The 23,980-nt window shown below is 50.2% G+C and overlaps 1 protein-coding gene across 2 annotated transcripts in view; it reads left to right on the top strand.

Annotated features, from left to right (window-relative positions):
• The window catches only part of CLIC5 (chloride intracellular channel 5), a 154,098-nt gene that overhangs the window by 107,146 nt on the left and 22,972 nt on the right, over positions 1-23,980 (top strand). For both annotated transcript variants that reach the window (XM_023762298.1, XM_006098583.3), the window contains exons 2-4: positions 5,557-5,666; positions 9,815-9,940; positions 14,844-14,950. In XM_023762298.1, the coding sequence (XP_023618066.1) occupies positions 5,557-5,666; positions 9,815-9,940; positions 14,844-14,950 (343 nt within the window). The remainder of the gene's footprint in view (positions 1-5,556; positions 5,667-9,814; positions 9,941-14,843; positions 14,951-23,980) is intronic.

Raw genomic sequence — 23,980 nt, 5'->3', positions numbered from 1 at the left:
TTTCACAGTCTGAGAGCCCTTCAGTGAATTTCCCTACTGAAAACCCACAGTCTGGCAGCAGAGGGCTCGGAGGCAGGTGGCCTGTGTGTGTGTGTGTGTGTGTGTGTGTGTGTGTATCTGCTGGGGCCCTGCCCTTCAGCCGCACCATGTAGGCTCGGAGCAGGCGCCCGGTGTGTTTGTGTGTTTGTGTGTGTCGCTGGGGGCCTGCCCCAGCTGCGTCGGAGGCTCGGAGCAGGCGCCCCGTGTGTGTGTGTGTGTGTGTGTGTGTGTGTGTGTCCCACTGGGGGCCTACCCCCAGCCATACCACGGAGGCTTGGAGCAGGTGCCCCTCTGTATTGATTTCTCAGGCTCCTGGCCTCGCCTGCATGTTGTTCTCTCCCTTGAGCACCATGGCCAGGGCAGGGTGCTGCCTGCGGGCCATGCTTGCCTGCTCACGGATCACAGTGGTGACCCACGAGCAGGCCCTGCTGGGCGCTGCCTGTTGGTGGTGCTTGCCTGCTTGCGGGTCACCGAGGCAATGCTTGCTGGGCTCACATTGCCAGGGTGACGCCGCCAGCGTCCTGCCCCAGCTGCTATGGGTGCTGCATCTTTGTCACGGAGTGATGGTTAATTTGCATATTACTCTTTTATTAAATAGCATAATGGATATTGATAGCTATGACCAACATGAACAAAATATCTTTGGGATCCTCAACAATCTTTAAAGGCACATAAGGATTCTGAGACCAAAATGTTTGAGAACTGCTGTCTAAATAAATCTCCATTAGCCACTTGAATTCACAAAATTGCAGGAAGTTATGAGTGCAATGACTGAGGCCAAAGCGGAGGCGACTGGCCTAGTCAGGGTCACACAGTGAATTGGAGGCAGGGGCGGGTATAGAGCAATGGTCTCCTGCTTGTTTCTCAGGACACTCTTCAGAGTGCCCACGTCAGCATTTTGAGATAGTCAGGTCATAAAGAGGGAGCGATGTCACCCTCCCCTCAACAGGCATCCACTCTAATAGGCACTGAGTATCAACTAAGTCTCTGACAGCTTGTTGCTGCTGAAGTCAAAGTAAATAAGACATGGCCCATGTTTTGGGGGTAGACAAGGCCATTGTATAGCAGGAAAAACTACATGAAAGACATATAATGACTTTCCCAGCATATAGCATATAGTGTAATTATATTATGCTATTATTGTCACGTGATATTATCTATATACTAGAGGCCTGGCACATGAAATTCATGCATGGGTACGGTCCCTAGGCCTGGCCTGTGCTCAGGACTGGGTGATCGGAGCCTGACGACCAGGGGAAGGGACCGAGAGGTCAGCCGTTCCTGCCCACTTGCCAGCCTTGCCCCCATTACGGGTTGCCCTCTGTGTGTGGAGTGACTGGCAGGGTGGAGGCCTTGGCCTGGCGCCACCCACGTCCCCCACCACCCATCCCTGGTTCCCTGTTTGTTATTGGGCTATTGGAGCCTGCCGGCCAGGGAAAGGGACTGAGAGTTGGTCAGTGCGCTTCATAGTGACTGGTCGAGCGGTCATTCTGGTCATTCCACTGTTAGGGTCAATTTATATATTACCCTTTTATTATATAGGATATAAAAGCCTAAGTGACCCTTTGACTGTTCAACCGGAAGGATGTCAGGTCTAATTAGCGTATTACCTTTTTATTATTATAAATAATATAGTATAACATAGTGTAACTGACAGTCAATACATTACTGTATTACTGCTGAAGTCAAAGTAAATAAGACATGGCCCATGTTTTATTTAACTTCCTAGGTTATAGGCATTACTTTGGGGTTGTAGCTGGCTTGCAATTGTGAGTATGCCCACTAGGCCCATGGCAAAGCAGAACTGTGAACTTGAGAACTTTGCCATTAGCTGTGCACCATTCTGCTTCCCACGCTCTTCTGCTTGCATGAGTTTCCTGTGCCTGCCATAACCACTGACCATAAACTGGGTGGCTTATAACAACAGAAATGTAGTCTCTCGGCATTCTGAAGCCTGTAAGTTTGAAATCAAGGTGTCAGCAGGGCCATGCTTTCTCCAACCTCTCCAGGAAGAATCTTGTCTCTCTTAACTTCTGCACTTTCTGGCAATCCTTGGGGTTCCTTGGTCTGTAGAAGCATCACTCCAGTCTCTGTCTCTGTCTTCTTATAAGGACACCAGTTATATTTAGGGCCCACCCTAACTCAGTGTGACTTCATTTTAACTTGATTTCACCTGCAAAGACCCTATTTCCAAATACGGTCACACTCACAGGTTCTGGGTGGACATGAGTTTGGAGGGGGACATTATTCAACCTACTACACTGCTTTGTTCCTGCCTCCAGCCCCTGTGCTCAGAGCCTGTTTGGACCAAAGTCCACTTGGATTTTTCCTCACCCTTTTCAGAGCCTGGAATCCCATAGAGCCCCACCCCATTCTTCTTGGTTGATGTTTTAAATGGTTGCCACAAGCTCACCCCATTAAACCCATGGATTTAACAAATGGTTCATTCAGGCCCCAGGACTGATGAATTTGTGAAGTAGGAAAAGAAAAAGCTGAACAACTCAATAGTAAAAAAAAGGGGGCCCTTGCTGGGTGGCTCAGATGATTGGAGTGTCATCCTCTGCATCAAAACGTGGTGGGATTGATTTCTAGTCAGGTCAGGGCACATACCTAGGTTTCGGGTTCAATCCCTAGTCAGGGGGAGTACAGGAGGCAACCAATAGATGTTTCTCTCTCACATTGATGTTTCTCTCTCTCAAAAAACCAATCCTATATAATAAAACCCTAATATGCAAATTGACCTAATGGTGGAATGACTGGTCACTATGACGCCCATTGACCACCAGGGGACAGACACTCAGTGCAGGAGCTGCCCCTTGGTGGTCAGTGCCCTCCCACAGGGGGAGTGCTGCTCAGCCAGAAGCTCTGAGCTGGGCTCATGGCTGGCAAGCGCAGCGGCAGTGGTGGGAGCCTCTCCCACCTCTGGGGTAGTGCTAAGGATGTCCGGCTGAGCCGGCCTAAGCTGTCAGTCGGACATCCCCCAAGGGCTCCTGGACTGACTGCGAGAGGGTGCAGGCTGGGCTGAGGGAACACTCCCCCACCTCCCACCCAGTGCAAAAATTTCGTGCACCAGGCCTCTAATAAAAATATATACTCAGGTGAGGATTAAAAAACAAAATGAAAAAACCCAAAAATAACCCTTAAAAATGGGCTAAGGACTTGAACAGACATTTCTCCAAAGAAGGCAAAATGGCTAGCAGGTATATGAATGGCCCTCTCTGTGCTTCAGTTTCCACGTTTGTAAAAGGGTGATAATATCCCACTTCTCATGAATTAGCAAAAGATGTAAAGCACTTAGAACAATGCCTGGCAATATAGAAATGAGTTATTATTACTATCATTATTATGTAATTTTTGTCCAGCTAATACAAATTCTAGTATTTTACTAGTTCCTCCTTCAATTCCCTTATCACCCCCTCATCACCAGCGGTAAAACAGAGGCTAGTTTGTAAATGTGTCTTTTGTTGTTTTGTTTTTTAATTCTTCAATTGTTCTTTACATTGGAACCAACCCTGGGGAAAGTGCCTTTGTTGTGATGTCTTAAAGGACCAAGCACCAGGTACCTGCTGAGCAAGGACTCTGACATCACAAACTCAAGTTAGCTCCAAGCTATTGTTAGTATTGTTAGTGTAATAGTTGCCTGTCTGCCTGTCTCTGAGTAGTTTTATCGGTAACATTAGCTCTGCCAGCAGGCATACCAGTGCCCTCCCATCATTCAGATTTTATATAACGGAGCCCAGGGCATTTCAACGACGCAGGGGTGGGTCTGTTTCCAGCACCAGGGAAAAGTGAGAACTGAATAGGGATGGGGCTCTCGGTGTAGTTAAGAGAGAGGTAAAATAACTGTAATTTCATAGCAATTACCTACAACCAACACCGGCAAAGGCGCCAGTATTCCATTATAAACCCGAACCTCTGCTGGGAGCGATTTGCAAGGCAGAAAAAGGCACACAATTAGGCTCTTGGTATGAAAGGCCTCACTCCTCCATACTAAGGCCACAGCAAAGCAAACTTCAGTGGGGAAATAATGTGTTGAGCTTTGAGAATGCATTGCTTTACTCCCTCAAAATAAGGTTAGTAATTGCCTCCCTCACGACACCGAATGTATTTATTTGCAGCTATGCTAGTAGGTCTGGGGGCCTCCCCTCTTGGGGCCTCTCCTGTCAGAGGAGCCGGGTGCCTAGGCCACCAGATGAGACCACTGTGTCCAGGGGAGCCAGCAGCAAACCAGGGAGAGTGGGTGACCTCTCCCTCTACGTACCATGTCTGGGGACAATAAACCACTCCAGGGAAATAAATTCCATAGAGATCAGTTCTCCAACCTTTCTGTGTGTTTGTGTGTTTGCTGAGAATGAATTCTTATAAAATATTTGTCCCTGCAACCCACTCAGAAGTAAAGATAGACTTGCCTTTCAGACATTACAAAAGCAAAAACATAAGACATGCTGTTTTGAGGAGGGTTCCTGGAAGGGGAAGTGTGATGAGCAGAGCACGCAAGCGCCCAGTAATGCTACCTGCTATTGTCATATATGTTCCTGTCTATCCCCCGCCCAGCCCACAAGGCCATGATTCCTTTGAATCCCCTGTACAGTTTTCTCCAGTGCCTTGCACATAATCGATAGTCAATATGTATTTGTTCGGTGAAAGGATACTTTAAAATGAATGGTTTATTGACACTGCAGGTCCAGTACTAGTCAGAACTAAGTGTATTGATTAAAGTCTTGAGTCTGCTGACGAGTGAGATATAGGGAGATAGGGTCGAAGTCTGAGGTGTTTGTCCTCACGGCACCCTCATGGAGCAAGGACCAAAGGGTCAGAGGGTAAAGTACAGAGGAGCACACTGAGGTTAGGTAGAGCCAAAGAAAAGCATTTCTAATTGTTAGACCTGTCCTCGGAATGGACTGCCTGAGAGAGAAATTCCTGGTTAGGGGGGACAGTCAAGCACAGACTCAATGATTACTTGGGGTGCAGCAGTTGGTGGCCCAATGTCATTGGTGTTAGACGATGTGATATGGAAGTTCTCTTTTCCCCTCGGAATCTAGGGATCCGTGGTTTCAGAAAGCCATGACTGCATAATCGCCACACTGGAGACTCACACTCTCTCCAGCCCTTACCCTATGCCAGGCATTGCCCCGCAGACACACTAGGAGACAAGGGTGAATACCTTCAGGGGTTAGGCTGGGGCAGGGTTCAGTCAGTTCTCTCCAGACCATTGTTTGGGAGTTACAATCCTCTATTCCAGTGGTTCTCAACCTGTGGGTCGTGACCCCTTTGGGGGTCAAACGACCCTTTCACAGGGGTCACCTACGACCATCAGAAAACACATATATAATTACATATTGTTTTTGTGATTCATCACTATGCTTTATGTTCAATTTGTAACAATGAAATTGGGGGTCACCACAACATGAGGAACTGTATTAAAGGGTCTCGGCGTTAGAAAAGTTGAGAACCACTGCTCTATTCCTTCTTGCTAATACGCATGCACAACTCAGGACTCTGCTCTCTTTTCCCTAGGCTGGGATCGATGGGGAAAGCATCGGCAACTGCCCCTTCTCTCAGCGCCTCTTTATGATCCTCTGGCTGAAAGGAGTCGTGTTCAATGTCACCACTGTGGATCTGAAAAGGTAAAAGGTGCTATGTTAATGAGGAACGTGTTTAGCTGCAGGAACAGAGAACCTTCCATGACGGAGGGAAAAGCCTTCCCATAGCTCCCGGCAGCCTCCTCGGCCAGTTCCCTAGTGACAAGAGGCTGCAAATGCCAGTGTCTCACTTGGGACTGAGCGCTTCGATGCCCAGATTAGGAGAGTTCAATTAGCAAGGAAGCAGGAGGGAATGGGCATAGGGTACCCAGTTGAGAATGCCTGGCACAGAGATGGGCACAGCATCTTAAATCCAGGAGTCAGCCATTCCCATAGTTCCAGAGCCCCCATCCTGGGGGACCTAACAGAGCTTCAGGGGCCAGAGTCTGAGTCTCCAGGGAGTTGGGATCCAGCCCATTTCCCCTGCTCCATCCCATCCTTAGGGTTCCTTAGAGTGAGAGCTCTGGGTGATACACGCAGGATGGAACGTTACTAGTGTTCCTTTTTAAATGCCTCATAAAAATACCAGGCATTGTTTGCTATCAGGAGACACATTATTTTTTTTCAATTATAGTTTATTCACTGTTATTTTGTATTAACTCACACTCTTCAATCTTGTTTTCTATTTCCTCTCTACCACCTGTCCTTTAAGTGTGGCATCGCTGGGAGCTCACCCCCTGAATGTTTTATCATATGCCTCGACTTTCTTCCCTGTGAGCTTCGCATCTTCGCTCAGTCCCCTTTATGCAGATTAGCCTATACCCAGAACCTGCTATCTTCTAGTTATGGCACCTGCATTTTCAATGATCACTTCAAACTCTTTATGTAGAGAATGATATCTGTTCATTTCCTTTGAGTTGGGCTCCCCTCCTGAATTCCGTTGTTCTCCCGTTTTCTAGGCTGAAGCATTTCCAGCTCCCTGCTCTTGCCACCTTCATTGTCCGTCAGTGACCAGGCCAGGGCACTCTCCCACTGGGCCATCTCTTACCTCCAAGCTCTCGTTCATTCTCACAGCCCACGCCTGGTTCAGGTCCCACTGCTGCCAGCTGCATTGTTTGCTCTTCAAACTGGCCTTCCTCCTTCTAGAATCTAGATCAGGGGTGGGCAAACTTTTTGACTCGAGGGCCACAATGGGTTCTTAAACTTGGACCGGAGGGCTTCTCTCTGACCTTCCAGCCGCTGTCAGGTTGGACGGCCTCCTGCTGCCCTGTTCTCTCCAGCCTCCAGCACCTGGCAGATGCTCCCAGAGGCTGTCCCCACTTTCCTGAAAGGACAGATTGTCCCAGTGCCCCTGCAGCTTGGCCCTCCCCTGGGAAGCCACCCCTCCCACCCCTCCGCTCTCAGACACGTCTGTCACTCATCCTCCTCCAAACTCCCCAGCACCTCTTGTCCCTGATGCCTGGTGTCATCATTTGGTATTTCACCCACTGTGGTATCTACAGTATTGGCACTTTACAACTAGTGAGTGCTTTTCCATAAAAATATCACACAATAAATGACCTTATAAAGGCCTGTCTTCTTCATTTATACAAAGGAAACTGAGATGGACACATTTAAATCACTTTCCCAAGGTGCCATCTTGAACTGGCGGGGCTGCTTCTAGACCCACTCTCCTTGGTTCAGATGCCATTGTCTTCACAGCACACCAGCTATGAAGTTTGTTTTGTCCTCCACATGAGACCTTAAGTCCCTCAGGAAGAGGCTGGGGTCATGCTTTGTTTTCTTGTATCAGTCATAGCAGCTGATTTACTTAGACCCCAGCTAATATCTGTCAAATAAACGAACATGCACCTGCTGTGAAGTTACTATCTGTGACAACTGAAGAGGGTAGCTTCCTTCAGTGGAGAAGAGGAGGTCTCTGGTTACCACCCATAAACATGGACTTGTGTTACCTGGAGCTCATAATGGCAGAGGGAGCCACCCAGCATTCCTCACGTGCTTGTGCTGTTCCTTCATATCTTTTATCACATCGGACCCTGGCAACACCCTGTGCTGGAGGACAGCAAGTATCACAACTCCTGTTTTACAGATAAGCAAGCTTTCTCACTGCCAAAAGATAAGAAGGAAGGAAGGAAGGAAGGAAGGAAGGAAGGAAGGAAGGAAGGAAGGAAGGGAGGGAGGAAGGGAGGGAGAAAAGAAGGAAAGAAGGGAAGCAAGGAGGGAGGGAGAGAGGGAGAAAGATGTATATATACTAGTGGCCCTGTGCATGAAATTCATGCATGGGGTTGTGTGTCCCTCAGCCCGGTCTGCACCCTCTCCAATCTGGGACCCCTCCGGGGATGTCCGACTGCCGGTTTAGGCCCAATCCAGCCTGCTTGCCCCAAACTGCCCCCCTTTCTGGCCTGCTTGCCCCCAACTGCTCCCCCTCCCCCCACTGGCCTGCGTGATACAAAATGCCCCCCCACTGGGGGCGTTGTATAAAAGCCCTCCCCTCCTGGCCTGATCGCCCCTAACCGCCTCTGCCTCGGCCCCACCACCATGGCTTTGTCTGGAAGGTCTTCTGGTCTAATTAGCATATTACCCTTTTATTAGTATAGATAATAAATAGTTAAGGAACTTTTTAATGTATGATATAATACACTACAAGAAGTTTAGCAATTTCCCAAACTGATTTCTTTTCCTGGCACCAGCACTTACTGGCTGAGTGACCTTGGACAAGTTACCTTACTGTTCTGAGCCTCGGTTCCCTCATCTGCAGGACGTGGTGCCTTGCTGAGGGTCACTGTGAGGAGTTAGTGAGCAGCCGTGTGAAGCATCTGCACGCGGTGCTGGGCCTGCTCAGAGCAAGAGCTCGCACGTGTTGGCTGTTCTTAGCATCACCCCTGCCTCAGGGAGCTGCAGATCAGTCAGGGCAAGAGGCTGGTACACAGTCAGTAACCCGTGAGTTCGACCTGGCAATATGTATGTAAATGCTAAGTTTCTAATTTCAACCATAAATGCTGAAGAGGACCAGAGAGAGGACCACAGCTGACCAGCACCCACTGGCAACGTCCCACGGAGCCTCAGCAGCCGTGGGCAGTACTTCCCAGGGTGCCCGACCCCGAGGCCACTGTTCTCTCCAGTCACAGGAACAAAAGCAAAAAAGCAAAACAAAACAAAAACAAAAACCCTCTGTATCTTTAAGCTACAGAAGTAATTGCTAAAAAATAAAATCAGTATGGATTTCCCCTCCCAGCTGAGAACCCAAGCATTGCAGCTCTAAAAACACACACACATAAATAGGAGGAGGAGGTAAAGAATGTTCTTACATTGTCTGAAATGAAGGACGCGTACAAAGCAAACAAAGGGACTGAGTAAATTAGATTTTAAAAGTACTTTCAGTCTCAGTTGTCTAAGGAGCTCCAAGTGCCGGTGCAGCTGGGCAGCGTGTGCTTGGGGGGCGATATGGGAGCAGCACCGTAATTGAAATTCCTCTCTTCCCCTCCCAGACTGATTAGGCCAGGAATTTGCAGCATTACAGATTCCTCTTCTCCCGCTGTTTACTTTTCTTCAGTTTCCCCATCTGCTGGTTTCCGCTCAGGACTCCCACAAGTGTGGCACCTGGGAGAGCATTGGGGCGAACCTGGGGTCCCAGCCTGCTTCCGGAAGGCTCCATCGCGATTCCTCCACTTCCTCCTCTCTTCTCAGTGCAGCCCCCTCCCTCGCCTCCCCCCATCTGCCAGCCCTCTCCCCCTGCCTTGGCTCCGTCCCTCTCTTGCATCCCCACAGCTGGTGGGAGCCCAGAAGCCCCGGTGGGCGTGAACAGGGCTCCTGTCAGACACAAGCTCACTCGTCTTCCTGTTGAATATACCCTTAGCCACGCAGAGGACACTTCTTAGTGTAAAGGTGCGAGGGTTGCATTCATTCATGTATAAAGTTGGGAATTCTGGGCCGGGCATTTTTGTTAAGCTAAGCGCTGAAGGAACCTTTGAAAGCGAAGTCCATCCTCTGCCCTGGGTAGTGAACGCTTGGCACTAATTACATAGTCACCTGCCATTACTCTCTGTCTTTAATAGTACTCAGCTCCTTCCTCTTAGCTTGCTCCCCCCTCAGAACCTCTCCAGCAACCCTCCCCCCCACACCCTACACCATGAGTCCGTTTTGCTGACAGGCATGTTGGACAGCACGGGAGTGTAATGTATGACACACCCCAGGTTGCCCTGAACATGAGGTGCCCTGATGTCAGCCACCCCTGAATCTTGCTCTCTCCACAGAAAGCCAGCCGACCTGCACAACCTCGCCCCTGGCACCCATCCGCCCTTCCTGACCTTCAACGGGGACGTGAAGACGGACGTCAATAAGATCGAGGAGTTCCTGGAGGAGACTCTGACCCCTGAAAAGTAATGGGCTGTTTATCTCCACAGCTAACGGCAGGGAGGGGCCCTGTGGGAACTGAAAATATCACAGTGTTAACGTTGAGGGGGCAGATTTCCAAAGGGGCCTCCTTCATTCAGAGCATAGGACCCTCTTTTCAAAGAGAGAGTCCAGGGCACCCCTCCTCACCCCCAAAGAGCTGCCAGTCTCAAAACTGCTCCATAAAGTCCAACTCCAAGAGTGGGCGCCCTGTGAAGTGGGCAGACCACTCCCCCTAAGAATGGCTTCGGGAGCACTGGGGAGGTCAGCACCCCTCCATCCCCCTAAAGAAGTCCTCTCTCCAGTTCACTTTGCCTGGAAGACCCCCATGTGAAGGCAAAATCTCCCTCATTTCAGGAGAGCTGAAAGGCTAATGAAATGAAAATAAGCCAGGAGAGAGGCAACCCACAACTCAAAGCCACACGAAGGCATAAATAAGAGCTGCCAATTGGACCAGGTCTGGTCTGAGGTTATAATTAAACATGAGAAAACGGACTGAGAGCAGCATCTCTTCTGAGAAAGGGCACAGGGAGGGGAGACCAGGGGCTGTAGCTTCCTGTCAGGTACGTGAGCTGCTCCCCATGGAAAAGAGCAGTAAAGGGCAGATGGGGCCTAAAAGTAGCTGGAACTGGACCTGTTTGTTATATTGAATTATAATTAGGGAATAAGACAATCGCCAAAGTTCTTTTTTTTAATAGAAAAATAATATTATGTATAGAGCTCGGACTTTATCCTGTAGGGTACATGAAAAGTTCTAAGTGAATGTGCTGGAGAGTCGGTTTTCAGGCTTACTTTCCGGGTTGGGGGCAGGGCGATGAGGAGGGCAGAGATTGGAAGAGTTGGAGGTGGAGAAATCAATAGGGAGAGCCCTGGCTGCTGTGGCTCAGTTGGTTGGAGCATCGTCCCATACACCAAAAGGTCAAGGGTTCAATCCCCTGTCAGGGCACATGCCCAGATTGCCCAGTCAGGGTGCATGCAGGGAGGCAACCAACTGATGTTTCTTTCTCTCTCTCAAATCAATTTTTTTAAAAAAAACCCTTGGGTGAGGATTTAAAAAAAAAAAGAAATCAATTGGGAGGAGTCAATTGGCGACATCCTGTTGGTGAGGATCCAGTCACATGACCCCCAACCAAACTGACAGTGAGAAGCTGGGAAATGCAGAGTAACACATGGATACTTATTGAGCATGAGTGGTCTCTGCTACAGGTCAATTACTTAAAACCTGTCCTTTAAAAAAATGTTTTTATTGATTTTAGAGAGAGAGAGAGGGAGAGGGAGAAACATCAATTGGCTGCCTCTTGCATGCCCTCTACTAGGGATTGAGCCTGGGAATTGAACCAGCAACTTCTCAGTGCATGGGACTGCGCTCAACCAACTGAGCCACACTGGCCAGGGCTTAAAATATTTCTAATATTTAGTTCCCACATCTATAGAATGATGACCATAATGTTGATTTCAAGGGACTATTGTAGAAGATAGTGCTACTTATCCTAGTGACTGACAGTGTAAGAGCTCATTGAGAAAAAGAAGTCAATGCCTCTTTTGTGACCGTAAGGACAACGGGTGAGCTTAGATCTTAAAACCACAGATCCCAGTGGGTGTCTTTTAATGAATAAGCCAGATTCCGTCCACCTCCAAGGCTCATTTGCTTAAGTAGCAGAGACAGGACAAGGCAAGCAGCTCACAATCAAGGGTCGGAAGAGTCGGAAGCCATTAGCCTGCTTCTCGGGGAAGGTTTGGTGAGACGAGGAAGCAGAGATAATGGAGAAGGGACAGAGGGCAAGTCCACTCACTTTTCAGCTCATTAGAAAAAGGAAGGTTAACACTTAAGCTGCCCGGGGAGTCCCTGAAATCAGCAAAGGTCACTCCACAAGGACAGGAAGACTGACTCTCTTTTTCTCCAGGGGAGCCCCAACATCAGGGTCAAGGCCTGGCTGCTGGTAGGCACGTACTGCATGTTGATTTACTTGCACTGGGGCCCTTTTTCAGTGGCGTGGCGGTCAATGTCTGGTCAATGAAAAGTCAGTTGGGACTCTAGGCCAGTGAGAGTCCTTCCGTCTACAATTATATATGCATTTTTGCTACTATTTACAAAAGAAAGATTTTTTTGGGGGGGGAAGTAGGTTGGAGGGGGCAACTGTTTTACTTCCCAGAATGAAGCTGAAGTGCATGTCTAAGATGAGTACATTTGAAATAAGATATCTTAAAAACAATGGAGAAAAATGTTCACTAGTTAGAGCAGAGGTCCACAAACTCTCCTGTAGAGCCAGATAGGGAGTATGCTTGGCTTTGTGGGCCATTATAGTCTCGGTCACAGCCCCACTCTTATAAAGCGAAAGCAGCCGTAGACAGTATGTGAATGAATGGACGTGGCCGTGTTCCAATAAACATTTTTTCCATGAACACTGACATTTGAATTTCATGTTATTTTCACACATCACAAGATAATATCCCTCTTTTGATTTTTTTTAATCGTGTCAACAGATGGGCTGGATTTGGCCTGCTGGCTGTAGACTGCTAACCTCTGAGTTAGAGAAACTCGCCGCTGCCTTGACTGTCACCAGACATCACAACCTTATTTCAAAGATGTTTCTATGAGTGGAACACTATTCTCTAGCCTTTTGGAGAAAGAGGATGGACTCTGTAGCCCACCTATTGCCTATTTAAAATATAGTGTGAATATGGAGCTGAAATAAACATACTTAATATCGTGCACACAGTAACCTCCTCAAGTCTAGCTACTGAAATCTGTGAGATTCATATTTGAAGGCACACTCCCCATAAGCACAAACTTCACGTGGGGCATACTGCTCTACAGTAAGGTCTCAATGAGTCCTAGTGCTTAAAAAACAAACAGCTCTACTGAGGTCTCCCTGACCACGTGGACCTTGTCCTCCCTCTTGGATCGGGTACCACCCACCCATGTTTGTCTCAGACTGATCATGGAGAAATGATCAGTTACTGGAAGTGTGAACAAATGATGGCATTATAAAAACACACACCTAACAAACCCAAACCTAAATAAAAATGCATTTCCTAGGCCCCTTTCTCTTTCCATTATTACCTTATCAAGCAAAAACAAAGCATTTGGTATCTATTAATAACTTAAGGCAATCAATTCTAAGAGCATGCCAGAATCTCCGCAAGAAGGCGAAAATAGGAAAGGGTTATCCTAAATTCCCAGGTCTTGGTACATTACCTAGCATCTTGCAGTAAAGCTTGCTCTGTGCCCCCAATCAGAGCAGAGAATTTGATAAATTCCCAGTAACACTTGGAAAATCAGGTGTGTGCAGAACAGGCGCAGAGCGCCCCCTCCTGGTGGATGGAGAGAGTTCATCCATGGTGTTCAGCCAAGGCTCAGGAAGGATTTGAGGGCTTTGAGGGTAAAACAGCAGAGTCTATCTGAAATTAAACAGCTACCTACACGGCCCAAGAGTGGACAGTCCTAGCTAATGGGCCAGTGGAGAAGCAGAAAAATGAAAGAACAACAAATAATTTTTAAAGGCGTTTTGGTTCAAATTATTTTAAACATTAAATAAAAAAACTGTTTTGCTTTTCAAATATAAAGCAACCAAACAGCTCACAGTTGGCAGTTATTCACCCAGAGATCACAAAGGTTCACAGATTTGATGATAAAGACAATCATGCACTGTCTTATATCTCCTCTCACCCTGGCCTGGCCAAACACACAGAATGCATGTGAAATCTATAATAATAAAAGTGTACTATGCTAATTAGACCAGACAACCTTCCAGATGAAGCCGAGGCTGTGAGGGAAGCCCGGGTCCTGGGTGCCAGAGGGAAGCCAATGCCGGCAGCTGGGGGAAGGAAGGCCGACTCTTGCACAAATTTTGTGCATTGGGCCTCATATATATATAAATTAGAATTGTTCATTTTAATGGTGTGAATGGGGTCAAACCCATGGATTCCCACACAGGCAAGTTCATCTCATTCTGTCTCAAGGACTATTATCTCAATGGTAAACAGTCCTAACCCCAGTGCACCTTTTATATTCTTCTGGCTTCAAAAGGAAAGAATGTGCAAGGGAGAGGGGCTGGATCCTCGCAAATCTGTATCTACGCTTAGAAATGACACAATTGAAAACGCTCGCCCCAGCCGGTTTGGCTCAGTGGGTAGAGCATCGGCCTGCGGACTGAAGGGTCCCAGGTTTGATTCTGGTCAAGAGCACATGCCTGGGTTGTGGGCTCCATCCCCAGTAGGGGGTGTGCAGGAGGCACCCGATCAATGATTCTCTCTCATCACTGATGTTTCTATCTCTCTCCCTCTCTGAAATCAATAAAAATATATATATTTAAAAAGAAAAAAGAAAGAAAACACTGCTGGTGCTGCTGGAGCCCGGTGCTGAGCTCCCGGCACACAGATAAGGAGTGCGCAGAGGATGTTTCAGAAGAGGACCGTGGTCCCCTTCCTTTCAGGAAGTGGTTTTGAGGCCTCAGTGGCAAGGCGCCTAGCATCTCCTTGCTCCCAGAATTTGCTCCAGGATATAATGAGGGGCCTGGCAGTGGGTAGCGATTTTACTGTGTGTCAGGGACCTCGCCTGATACAGAGCCAAGTCTGAGGAGAGTTTTGATTTGGGCCTTTCATTGGTGCATTGTTGTTGGTGGTCCAGGAATTCGGCACCTCCTGGGCCCTCTGAATGGTGTTTTGGTTCCTGCCTCCAGACTGTCCCTGCAGGCAGCTCACCGGCCTCCATGTCCTGCATCGGTGAACGAGGGCTGAGATGCCTGCCCTTCCTACAGGGTGGGAGTAACACCCAGGGGGTTTGTGGATCCAGCTGGATACAGGGGTGTTGCTTAGACAGCAACAGAGTCTCCCCTAAAGGAGCTCAAGAATCTCACTGACCCCAGAACCCCGCGACTTCCATTGCAGGTACCCCCGGCTGGCTGCGAAGCACCGGGAATCCAACACAGCAGGCATCGACATCTTCTCCAAGTTCTCTGCCTACATCAAAAACACCAAGCAGCAGAACAACGCTGGTGAGTGACTCCCGGACACCAAGACCCCCTGGCCGCGCTGTCCCTGCCCAGGGCATCTCAGATACTCAGTTCAGAGAGGCACCGGGGAGCAGTGCTGCTTGCTGATCGTGTGCTTCGCCCCATCCCCTAGACACAGGGCAGGGCTTGTCGATCCTGCTTTCTGGCTAGTGCGGGAGGAAAGGCCGCGGGCCTTACTGCTGGATTGGGGGGAGGGATGCAGTGTGCATGCTGAGTCGGCCTTAGTGCACAGGAGGGTCCCTCCTCCGCATACTATGGACCACTTGTCCCAAATTCACAACCCTGGCTGTGCTCTCAGGAAGTCCTGCTGGAACAACAGCTTCCTCTGGTCCCTGGAAGACTTCTCGGGGCTGTCAGAGGCGCTGGTGGGACAGCGCAGTCACCACAGTGGGGAAGGCTGAAGGCAGGGGCCGAGGGGGCGGGGGACCACTTCTCGGAGCCTGGCTCCTCCAGTGGCCCTGGCTGCAGAGCTCAGGACTTGGTCCCCTGGTGCGGCTTCTCAGAGGGCCTGGAGCGCCTCACTGAGGCTCACAGCACGTCCAGTGCCTCCTTGGGCATTGTCCTTTCAGAATGAACTGATGCAATTGGAATAGAGCAGTCAATTGAGCGTGTAGGACACCTAGAACGCAGGCCCTAGAGAAGGAAAGGAACAAGGAGAACATGTGCTTGCCCTCTGAATGGGAGAATGAATGAGATCACCTTATAGGCTGGCGCCTGGGTGAAGCCCAGCCCAGAGCCAGAGTGAGCGCTTCATGCGCGTCTGTGAATGCGTGGCCATCAGATAAGCACACAGTGGACCAGAGCAAGGTGGCTTATGACAGACCTCCAGGACTCAGGGGAGAAGGCATTGCTTTAGACCAGCGATTTCTGACCCGTGTGCCGCCAGAACTTTTAAAACATGCAATTCCTGACTAGTCAGGGACACAGACCTCTTTTCCCTTAGGTTGTCAAATAAAACAAAATGACAGCAGCCAACACAGCAATAGCCATCCAGTGTGAATGAACCAAAATTATACCTGTTTGTTTTGGGGTTTTTTTGGTCAGATTGGCAAAAAAATACAATATATATTTTGGTGTGCCGCAGAATTTTACTAACGAGTTTATGTGCCAGGAGGTGAGAAAGGTTCAAATCGCTGCTTTGTACCCAGGTGACCAGGACAGGCAGCCACGCGTGGCTGAAGAAGAAATTTTGGCAGGTGCAGAGTTGGTGCAGCGAGAAGTAAATAATTCAGTAAGTTACTGAGGACCTGGATTGTGCCAGGCACAGAACTAGATTCCAGAGAAAGAACTAGAAAAAGACTCTCCCATCCTCTGAGGCCTGGTCGATGCAGAAGAAAAGGCTTAACTTTCCCAAATGTCAAGTGACAAGACAGGTAAATGATGGCTTATTCCAAGGGAGTCTGAAGAGCCGGTTAACTGTCCTGGAGAAACAGTATCTGCCAAAGGTGCTCAGAGCAGCAGGAGGGATTTACCGACAGGGCCTTTGAGAAAGCTTCTTGAAAAAGTTTCCGCTGCGTCATAACGGTTGAAAGGGAGTCAGTTGTCTGGAAACATTGGGTGGATGCTGCGGGGAGGGTGGGAAAACACCAGCAGCAGAACCAGGAAAAGGGGTCAGGGCCTGCAGTGCCTGCCTGGGAGGCTGGACCTGTGGAGGGACAATGGCAGCCATTCGCGGTGCATGAGGAGGCACTAGGAGGAGAGCAGTCTTTCAGGGACCAGAAGAAGACGGATGTGGAAAATACTTTGAACATATTCAGTGCCCCTGCTTTGTTGCATTTGGACCCTGTGGTGGGGTGAGTAGTGTCCCCCACAAATTCATGTCCACCCAGGGCCTCAGAGTGTGGCCTCATTTGGAAAAAGGGTCTTTGCAGATGTAATTAGTAAAGAGTCTCCAGATGAGCTCGCCCTGGATTGAGTGTGGTCCCTAAATCCGATGACTGGTGTCCTTATAAAAGGAGGAGAGGGCACACAGAGACACAGGGCAGGAGGCCACGTGAAGACCGCAGAGACGGGAGGGCAGCAGGCACAAGCTGCGGGCCCCATGGGGCCACCAGAGGCTGAAAGAGGAAGAACAGCTTCCCCTCTAGAGCCTGTGGCCCTGCCGACACCTTGATTCTGGACGTTTGGACTCTAAAACCGAGGGAATCGATTCCTGTTGTAAGCCACCCAGCGTGAGGTACCCCATTGTCATCCTGGGAAACTGAGGCAGCCCGCACACCATCGTGTGAAAGGGTGGGTTCTGCCACTTCTGGCCGGGGCTGCAGAGGCAAACGAGAGGGCCGGGGCCTGTCCCTGCCTCCCCTCAAACCCACAGAGCTGGCTCCGGACCCTAGTTTTCAGATTCCACATCCAGCGCCCTCTCCTCCCAGCCACAAACATTTTGCTTCATACTTGTCACCCTCAGAGAGTGCAGCTCCTCGGAGCCTTCCAGCTTCTCCAAGTTATAAACAGAATTCACACAGTATCCACACTTGCCGTCCTCCCATCCACAAAGCCAGAGCCACCGTTTCCACTGAGCATTGAGTATCCATTTCCTATAAACGCCACACGGTCCAACTTTCATTGTTTCCTCTTCTTCTGTTTCGCCCTGTTTTTCTCCTGAGGGCTTTGCCCTTGTGACTCCTCTCCCCCTGGCTCATTTGCACATTTCCAAGCGCCTGCAGTTTTGCTTTCCCAGCGTCCAGCCCCAGATCAGAGTCCCTGGCGCTGTTCTCTTCTGCCTTTTAACAGGACCCCACATGCTCGTCCTTCGTTGTAACCCTTGTAACCATAGCTGGCCCACGCCCCTCCCTTCCCTGACCCCATGCCCCCTGGTTGTGGTCAATGGGTCCAAGGTTCTTAGGCTCAGAAGCCAGAGGTCAAACCTCCTGCAGAGAGCAGCGCCATGGCCCCGCACACAGCCCAGTCCCCCGTCCTCTGAGACAGTGCACACCCCCTGTCTGCTCCTTAGAGCTCTGTAGGAGGTGGGGGGCAGCCTCCGCAGATCTCAGGTTGGCATCAGCCTTAGACCCAGCCTTCCTATGACCTCCCTCCTGCACCACCCTCCATCTCCCCCTGCATCTTCGGCTCTGCACCTGTCTCTCCAATGTCCTTTCTTCAGATGGTTCCTTTTGTGTTTTTGGCTTTTTTCTCTGAGCAGAGCCCTCCTCCCTTTCCACCATCTCCCCACCTAATGTCCCAGCCTCCTGTGCCTACATTGGTCACGGTCCTGATCCTTTCCTGCCCTCTCACCCCAGCACTGTGATGTGGTCTGCAGGGTGGATCACCTCTCCATACCCAGGGTGGGCACAGGAGCACCATTTAAAATACCCCTGCTGCCCGGCTGGCATGGCTCAGTGGTTGAGTGTCGACCTATGAACCAGGACGTCATGGTTCAATTCCCGGGTCAGGGCACATGCCTGGGTTGTGGGCTCGATCCCCATTGTGGGGTGTGCAGGAGGCAGCCGATCTATGATTCTCTCTCATCATTGATGTTACTATGTCTCTCCCCCTCTCCATTCCTCTCTAAAATTATTAATAAAAATATATTAAAAAACCCTTGCTGTTCCACAATTCCTCCAAAGTCCTCAGCTACCGGAATCCAGACCCCACTGGGGCAGCCACCCATAGCTAGCACACGAGAGAGTCATCAGTTAGAATGTAGGTTCAGGCATTCCTTTATTCATTCAACAAGCACAGATTGCATGGAGTGGCGACAAGTCTGAGCCCATGTGTAGGGCATTTCTTGTGTGCCAGGCACTGTGCTAGATTCTAGAGATGCCAAGACAAATGCAACAAAGTCTATTGCCTGTGATGAACGAATGGGGGCAGAAACATATAAACCGGCGGTTGCTGGCCTGGCTTGAATTCCAGGCCAGCCACTCCCAGCTGCACAGCTCTGCCGAGGGACTGACTCTCTGAGCCTGTTCGGGATCGGGGAAAAGAGACTTAACAACCCCTGCAGTTCTTCAGCTGCCACATAAGGCAACTGACAGCGTATCCAAGGTTTGTAATGCAGATTCATTCATTCTACAAGTCGCTGCCTGCAAATCCTTTAGCGCCCCACCTGACACATAGTACATGCTCACTAAATGTTAACTTTATTATTATCACAAACATGAGACAAACGTGAATATCCGCATCGAAAACTATGGATTTGTCTCTGACTCCCCCCTCCCCCAACTAGTACTTCCAAATCGCCTACCCATGTAGTCTCTTTCTGCTTGTTTAACTTTGTTCCCCAGTTTCTTGGTGCACTTGCCGCCTCCTCTCCAAAGTCTACATCAAAGCGATCGGGGTGGGGGTGGGGGGGGGGTGGCGCCTGGGTCTGGCGGTTACAGCTCAGTATTGCTGCATCTGACTGGGAAGTCACAGTTTTGTGTCAGTTGCTGCACTGTCCTTCTCTGTAACCGCCAAAGCTGGCCTCTTGCTCTGCAGTGACGGGTTCCACCTCCGCACCTCCCGCGCCCCCCGCGCCCCCCCGCACCCCCCGCACGCCCCGCATCCCCTTCTCAAACTTGCTTTTCACTCCATTTAAATGGAGCACGGACTTCCTGATGACAGTCTCCAGACCCCACACTGAGTAAGATGCTGCAAGGGCTCGCCTTCTTCTCACGGGGCGGGAGGGGGGGGGTCCCCCACCGCCACCCCTGGGTTGTGGGGAAACAGGACTTTGTTTCTGGACGTGCTGCATGTCCCAGGGGTCAATCCAGGTGAGCGAACAGTAACAGCAGCTCCCAGAGCCCCCATGCTCCACGCCAGCGGCCGGCCACCGCCAGCAGGCAGCAGAGACCCTACAGTTGGCTCTCCCAGAAGAATAACAAATATTCCTGATTTGGGGGCTTGAGTCGCAGGCGGGAGGAGCTGTTATTTTCGTTTTCTTTGGCCTTTCCCTCTGTGACTCCCCTTCCCCGTTGCCTGCAGACGCCAGGCGACTGGCTTCCAGCAGATGTGACCTCTCTCCAGCGCCCCCTGCAGGCACCCTCCCACCCTCTGGTCTTCACAGGTGCCTTCTCCACACCTGAAGGCCATGTTTCTTCTCTCCTTTTTAAAAATATGTATTTTTATTGATTTCAGAGAGGAAGGGAGAGGGAGAAAGAGAGAGAAATATCAACAATGAGAGAGAATCATTGATTGGCTGCCTCCTGCACGCTCCCTACTGGGGATCGAGCCTGCAACCTGGGCATGTGCCCTTGACCGGAATCGAACCTGGGACCCTTCCGTCCGCAAGGTCTCCATCCACTGAGCCAAACTAGCTAGGGCTCTCCCCATCTTCTCTCGAGGACCCGGGAGACCTCCCTGCAGCCTGAGGCCCATGTCACCACCTTTCCTGCTCCTCTTCGTCATTTTCAAGATTCAGAGCAGCCTGCCTATGCTTGTCTCTTTGTATTATCTGCAGCCTGAGGGAAGGGTCCACTGAGGGAAGACACTGTGATCTCTCAACATACTCCTCCTGAAATGTTTGTCCTTGTAAACTCCTTCTAACTTCCTGCAAACCTTCCTTGGGTGCGCAGGACATGCTGGATGCAGTGCTAAGCTTAGAGGGCAAGTCCCAGACTCAGATGGAGTTGTCTCCCTGGCTTGGCCCTTCATTTGTTATAAGTATAGTGGCTATATTTTCCAATTGGAAAATCAGATGTCTAACAAGTTGCCTTCATTAAAATGAATCAAATTATTAGAAGCTGGTACTGGTCCCAGAAAATCCAGGACATGTGTCCCCAACGGAAAAGCACCTGGTCTGGCTGAACCTTCTGTTCCTACCCCCCCCCCCCCAGTCCAAATCCAGGTGTGGCTGCCACTGTGGGCAGGAGGGGTGTGCATCACATCCCCACCGCCTCCCGCCCCAGATCCTCCGCCAGAACTAAAGAGTCACCATTAACCACAAAGCAGTTTCCAAACAAGGACCCAGGTTTCCTCTTCCCTAAGGCCCCTGTCAGTAACTTCACTCCCCGGGAGCCAGAAGCAAGCAGGATGCTCGCTGGGCCTATTCTGAGAAAACTGACAACCATAGCCACATATCCTGAAGAAGACTCGGGCACTCTAGAAACCTCGGCGAGCTCATCTCATCATGGGACAATCATTCTTTTTATATTTTCTCAAATGTTTTTGTTGTTGTTGTTGTTAATCCTCAACCAAGGATATTTTCCCACTGATTTTTAGAGAGAGAGTAGAAGGTGGAGAGTAAGAGAGAAACATCCATGTGAGAGAGACACATCGATTGGTTGCCTCCCACACACACCCTGACCAGGGCTGGAGATCTAGCCTGCAACTGAGGCACATGCCCTTGACCAGAATCATACCTAGGACCCTCCAGTCCACAGGCAGACGCTCTATACACTGAGCCAAACTGGGGAGGGCTTTTAAAAATGTTTTTATTGATTTTTAGAGAGAGAGAGAGGGAGAGAGAGAAACATGGATGTGAGAGAGAAACATCAAGCGGTTGCCTCCGGTACACACCCCAACCGAATCCCCAACCCACAACCTTGGCATGTGCCCTGACAGGGAATCGAACTGGCGACCTTTAGGTGCATGGAATGACTCCCAACCAACTGAGCCACACCGGCCAGGGCAGGGGACGATCATTCTTAATGGAAATAGTTCTTGATGGACACGCGACTGAAGGGTTCCATGTGGTTGTTATCACAGTATCAGGCAGGGTGCTCCTGCACCATCTCCCAGAGCTCAGGGGAAAGGAAGGACAGCCAAACCAGCTGAGAGTTCCTCCTTCCGGCCTGGTCTCCTTCTTCCATTCAGGCCCCAATCTTCAAATTGCTCCTGGTTTCTCTCTGCTGAAAGGTGCCTCTGCCGATGTTGATGGAACACGAATCTGTCTGTAGCACTGCAATCTTTCTTTCCCTGTCATATTCTCAGTGGTTTGTGTCCACACAAGCTCACCCCTACTTCCCACCTGGCAGCCTGGGGAACCACCCCCACAGACCGAGGCCCCTGCAGCCTGCTCTCTCCTCCCACACCAGTGGTCAAAGTGCTCCCTCCAGCATGTACCCCTCACTCGGAATCCAATCTGTAAGACCCTTGACGTAACTATGTTAAACTAAGACTGTCCCCATTTGATGTAAAGAAAATGGAGGCTCACAGACTTCAGGTCAATGCTAAGAAGTTTATAATGAAATTTGTTGTCAACTAAAGAAATGAGTGTCCCATCCATGGGAGGGTATGAAGGAGGCTGGACCTGCCTCCTCTAAGGTGTGACCTATTGTAAGACACTGTTGTTTAAGTGAAATTCTTTCACTTAAACTAGAATATATTGCTTTCAGAGGTGTCAAATGTGAAAAAACAATGCGCATCTTAGTCTTGATGAGATATGGTAGTTGATTCCCATAGCCCTTTCTCATTTGAACATTCTACCACTTCCTAGAGGCTCTGCAGTGAAAGGTCAAAGCCTCCCTTCTGCTTGACCTTGAGCCACCTTGTGGAAAGAAAGTGGGTCAAGGTTGGCCTTGCTTCCTGGCTCTGGGCTGGCTGTCCCAGCTCCATGCCCAGTGACCTGTCAGGTCTGCTGCTGTCTCCTGCCTGGAGGTAGCACGTACCTCTGAGGTTAGGAGCCGGCACTCTTTCTGTAAAGGGTCAGATGGTAAATATTTTGGACTTTGCAGACCCTGCAGGCTGTCACAACTGCTGGGCTCTGCTGCTGGAACTGTAAACAATGAATGCGGCCGTTCCAAGAAAACTTGGTTCATGGACCCTGACATTTGAATCTCACATCATTTTCAGGTGTCAGGAAATAGTTTTCTTCTTTTGACTTTTCCCAACCATCCAAAAATGTGAAAAAACAAAAACATACTTAGCTCGAGGGCCGTGCCAAAACAGGCAGCGGGTGGATTTGACCCCGGACTGTAATCTGCTGAGCTCGGTGTTAGGCAGCCCCAGGCTACACTAACCTCCTCATCTCCGACGTGGAGATTATAACAGGGCTCTTTCTTGTGGCATTGTCACGTTAATTAAACAAACGGACGCATTAGAGCAGGAAGGACAGTCCCTGGCACACAGTAGGCACCAGCATGTGACAGCTACTGGGGCTGCTCTTGTTGATTTCAGGAGCCCTCCTCACAGGCAACCCAGCTTTTAGTGTAATGTTGGCGCCTGTGCTGCCCTCTTCTGGCCGGTGGAGGAATCAGCGCCAGACACAGCTAATCATGCTTCCCATAAGGAGTCCTGTGGGTTTTCAAACATCTGCTAGAGTCAGTTCTGCCTGAGCGTTGGCCTGGGGGTCCCAGAAGAGAGCAGGTTTCCTTCAGGGGCTCAGGGCCACCTGTTATCATCTGTCCCCCACACCCATCTGTCCACCAGGCCCCATGGATCCTCCAGAGCTCGCCGGCTGCCCCATGACACGCTGCCACCAACCTCGTCTTTCTCCTTTTCCTCTCCCTCTTCCACCACCTCCGATCTTGACTTTTATGAACTTCCTTAACCTAAAATAGAAAAGTGTTTGAAAGGGTGCAGAGCGGCCTGGGAGGGCTGTTAGCCCAGAACCAACAAGCCCCCGTCTGTCAGAGGCTCATGCTTTCTCTCCGCGCGGCATGAAAGCAAACTGCCGTCGGGGGGTGTGGGGGAAGCGGGGTGTCGGGGAGGCGAGGGGGAGCATTTTTCCAGATTCCCCAGGATGTGGCGAGCCATGTTTAAAAGAGAGTGTGTGTATTTATTATTCCAGGCCACTTCAATCACAGGGCGCCGATTTCCTTCTCCTCTTCCTCCCCCGGCCCTCAGCCCCACGTTACAGGGGGGGGCTCAGTCTGCAGGCCCGGCCTCTCCAAGGGGCCGGGCAGGGTCCCCACTGCACAGCCAGCCTCATGCTCTGTAAAAAGTGGTAGGAACAGGAGTCCTAATTGCACTGCTCAGAAGCAGAAGTCGGCGAGGTGGCAGCGGGGCCCTGTGTCTGCTCTGTCACAGGGCAGACCCCTTCTTTTGGAGGAAGACAGCTGGGTCCCAACTCAGGCCCAAGGAACCCTGGAGAAGGGCTCAGGCGGGGGCTCTCCCCGTGGCGCTCCGGGTGGTCCCCGGCCCACCCTGCTGGGT

This window comes from Myotis lucifugus, unplaced genomic scaffold (genome assembly GCF_000147115.1).
Source record: "Myotis lucifugus unplaced genomic scaffold, Myoluc2.0 scaffold_241, whole genome shotgun sequence".
NCBI lineage: Eukaryota > Metazoa > Chordata > Mammalia > Chiroptera > Vespertilionidae > Myotis > Myotis lucifugus.
This window is presented reverse-complemented; position numbering and strand designations above follow the sequence as displayed.